Here is a 3,906-nt window from a genome sequence, read left to right as displayed (position 1 = left end):
CCCCCCCCCCCCCCATCTTTGGCATGATCTGAAATCAGTATTGATAGTCTTGAGCATCCTTTCTGTCTCAAGTAAATTAATTAGTCTGCAACTGAAGTCAGTGTATGAACCAATAGATTCTGTTTGAATTACATCTGGAGTTTTTAAAGAGGAATTGAATTTCTGGAAGTGTAATTTTTGAAATTATTTCTTCACTAACTTAGTGCATATTTTATGGTATTCTATATGGGAAGGAAAGTGGCAAGTAAGAAAGTTAAACAAGCTTCAGCTTTGGTTGGTATGCTTTTTTTCTGTTTTGTTTTCCTTGGACTTAGCCATCCATAGCTTATCTAGAGCAGTTGTCTATTAGCTAAGCAATATTTTTTCATCATCTGCTTGTTATTGGGAAACATAGAGCTTTGGCTTTTTTTCTTACTTGTTGGTTTGGGGGTTTATCGCTTTAGGACTTTGGTAATTTTGATTCCTCTTTTTCTGCAAAGATGCGAGTGGCTTGCCTGGTTGGTCATCTGTTATTTAGACATGTCCCTCCATTATTAGTTAGATTCAGTAGGAAGTGGGGAAAACCACAGTGAGCAGAAGTAGGAGGCAGAAGAAAGGCACTTGCCTAAAGAAATSGGGCACTGGGGTGGAAATTGTTTTCCCAGAGCAGAACCTTAACAGTGGTAGCAGTAGGTGCCAAGACATGCCTGGTGCTAAAAAGTGACAAAGTCTGTATAATTTCTGAAATGTATTTAAATGTTTCATTAACACTTTTTGCTTCTCTTGCACATCTGTCAAAAGAACTCTTTGTTTCTTGGACTGTGCCATAGGGTTTGTCAAGGTGATACTGTCTAACATTGTTTCATTTGCATTTTGTATCATGTACTAAAATTTCAGTTGAATTGGCTTTGAACATTGATAGTCTCACTGTCCTGCAGCTAGTTTGGGGGGGTTTTCTTTGCTGAATTTCACTTAGTATAACTTCCTTTTCTTTCATTTTAGCTCCATGTGCTGTTAGGAACCTCCAGGACCTAGCTCGAATATATATCAGACGCACTCTTAGAAACTTCATAAACGAGGAGATGAAAGCCAAGGGTATTGCGCAGAAGGCTCCTCCGAAACGCAAACGCAGGAGATGCCGTAGACGCAGGATTAATACCTACGTATTTGTTGGTAATCAGCTCATTCCTCAGCCTCTAGATAGTGAAGAAGATGAAAGAATGGAAGATGATAACAAAGAGGAGGAGGATAAAGATCACAGTGAGGCCTTGAAGCCAGAAGAGCCTCCTCGAAATCTGCTGAGAGAGAAAATTATGAGTCTACCATTACCTGAATCTTTAAAAGCATACTTGACCTATTACAGAGAAAAATAACTTGTTTAAAGTAGAAATAATGCCTACTGATAGTTCCTTTATTCTTGAAAATGTAGCATTTATTGAAAAGTAGGTGGACAAATTATTATTAGTCTTTCATCAAGACTGAAGTACAGCGATAAATGGTAACTTGTCTCTATCTTGTCTTTGCTTTGACAAGGAAGACTTGCATTCGACAGTAGAACCCCTTTTTAAAAATCTATTTTTCTTTAAATTTTGAAAATGCTGTTTTAACTCTGATAGAAATATATATTCCATTATGCAGCACTAATCAATATTTTGCATGGTAAGTCTTTTTTGATCCCTAACAGATTTGTATTGATAAAAGGATGAGTGAAATTTTATATATACTAAATAATTGGTTAAACATGTGCATCTGACTTGATGAACAGTTTGTCTGTATTTATTATTATTAGGGAAACATTTTAAACATGCAGACACTTACCCTCTAATGTCCAAATCAGACCCTTTTAAAGTTTATTTTACTATGGCTTTGTTGCAATCATTATTACTATGTTGGTATAGATGTACTCCAACAACAAGTGCAATAAATGTATACAGACACTGAATGAGCTGGCTTTAGTGAAATATGAAAATACAAGTTCTGAAATGTCAGATGACCCTGCTACTTTTGCATTTATCTTTGCCAAAAGATCTTGAGACAACTTAACAGCTTCTCTCAGAGCCTTAAAGAAACACCATAACGAATAAGAAGCAAAGCAATGCTTACTTCAGCTCTGCTTATACTTAACTCCATTTTACTGTCAGTATTTCTAACTAGAGGCAATTCCTCATTTGTGGGAAGTATAGGACAGTACATTTTGTTTATTTCTAAAGCTCACAGCATTGAGTCAAAAAGTTTGGTAATGCAAGATTGTAATTTAGATTTCAGTCATCTATATTTACTGCTTTTAAGTAGAGGTAGAATTTCAACAAAGTTTAGTTTGTATTGCTTATTGGGATAGCTATAATAGTAGAAGTTAGAATTTGYTCAGCAAATGCACTTTAGTAAGTGAATTTTATACTTAACATGCATCTCCAAGAAGGTAGATTTGTGCCAGCCTATATTTTGTTTCTGAGCATGGCTCTTAGCACAAAAATATTTTAAAAATCATATGCATCTTTTGGAAACCTAAGAGTAGCAGTGCAACTGTGGGGACCCACAATAGTGCTGATTTAAATCCTTCAATGATTTTTCCTCTTCTAGTTGTGAAGTTACTTGCAGTTCTCATTTTTAACTTTGCTTTTACCATCTTAATTTCTTCATTCTGTTGTAATGTAACCATGAGGGTAAAAAGTTTATTGAGAACTTGGCATGATATGTATTAAAACCTACAGTCATTGGGAACATACGCCTGTTAGACCCAATGAACAACATTCATATTGAAATATACCCCAACATTCATTATGAAATATACATTTCATAATATTGGTGACACTTCTTTTTATGTAAAACAATGAACAAAGTAATCACATATTTCTAAACCAGTAAATGTTCTTAYTCCAAATATTTAAAACCAACCAGTATTCATATGGTCTAGCAGTCCAATATGTACTGCCACCTACATTAGCATTTTGTTGCATCTGAGAAGGAAGATCAGACACAATCCCATGACGCTGACTCTTCATGGTGCATTTCATGCTGTAGTCCCTGTTTTTAAGGTACATCATAGTAATGTTTAAATGGAACTTCATGAAGGCCTGTTGTACCAGCATGTGGAGTTACTTTCCGCAATATATTTACCGTATAAGTAAACAAAAGTATTTGAAATAAATATTCTGACTTTATTTTAAAAGCAGGAAAACTTTATAAGAAACAGTTTTCCAAAATAATGATACTAATAAAATTATTGTGATGCTTCAGCTAAAAGAATGGAACATAATCTTGTTTTAAATGGGTTATTTTAGATGGAGGTTAAATAATCTGAAGTTTGAGATGTTTGTCTCTTCTTTTCTTGGCATCTACATCCATAAGCTCAAGATGAGATTACTAAGTATTACTTAAGTACTTCAAGGACTTTATCTAGAGGATGCTTTTTGAAATAAATTTCTGCATTCTTTCACACCTGTATACTTGGAAAAATGGACAGTGGATGACTTGTCATGAATCTTTAGTATGTAAGTTTTTTTTKGAGTCACTGAAAGAGAATGTTTCCTCTGTGTTTTATATGTGGATTTATTTTACACTCTTGAATTTATATTTACATAAATAAAAAGGTAGAAACGCAAAATTAATTAAAATTTAATTTTTGCCATCTCACTTGATGATGGGGACATTGTTGCAATAAAATGKTTTTTTGTGGTTTCTGCTTGCTTGAATCTCTGTGTTTCTGTGGAAGTATTTTCAATTATCTGGAAATTCAGGTACCCATGGTTTCATAATTAGGTCAGTAATCTCATAATAAAGGCTATTCTTGAATTTCAGAAGTATATATTCTCTCTAAATTTTGAATTTTTGCAAAGGATGAAAGATGAGATGTTATTCATGACATAGGAAGGTTATTTTGGTCCCAGCACTACTTTTGAAGTACTCATGGAGAGTTTCCTCTGGAGA

General features: G+C 34.2%; 1 protein-coding gene across 2 annotated transcripts in view; it reads left to right on the top strand.

Annotated features, from left to right (window-relative positions):
• Window positions 1–3,671, top strand: part of PCMTD1 (protein-L-isoaspartate (D-aspartate) O-methyltransferase domain containing 1) — a 42,452-nt gene extending 38,781 nt beyond the window's left edge. For both annotated transcript variants that reach the window (XM_057368310.1, XM_057368311.1), the window contains one exon: window positions 982–3,671. In XM_057368310.1, the coding sequence (XP_057224293.1) occupies window positions 982–1,352 (371 nt within the window). In that variant the 3' untranslated portion in view covers window positions 1,353–3,671. The remainder of the gene's footprint in view (window positions 1–981) is intronic.
• Window positions 3,672–3,906: the final 235 nt, after the last annotated feature.

Source organism: Malurus melanocephalus, unplaced genomic scaffold, assembly GCF_030028575.1.
Source record: "Malurus melanocephalus ecotype Western Australia unplaced genomic scaffold, MMel_1.1 scaffold_90, whole genome shotgun sequence".
Classification (NCBI taxonomy): domain Eukaryota; kingdom Metazoa; phylum Chordata; class Aves; order Passeriformes; family Maluridae; genus Malurus; species Malurus melanocephalus.
This window is presented reverse-complemented; position numbering and strand designations above follow the sequence as displayed.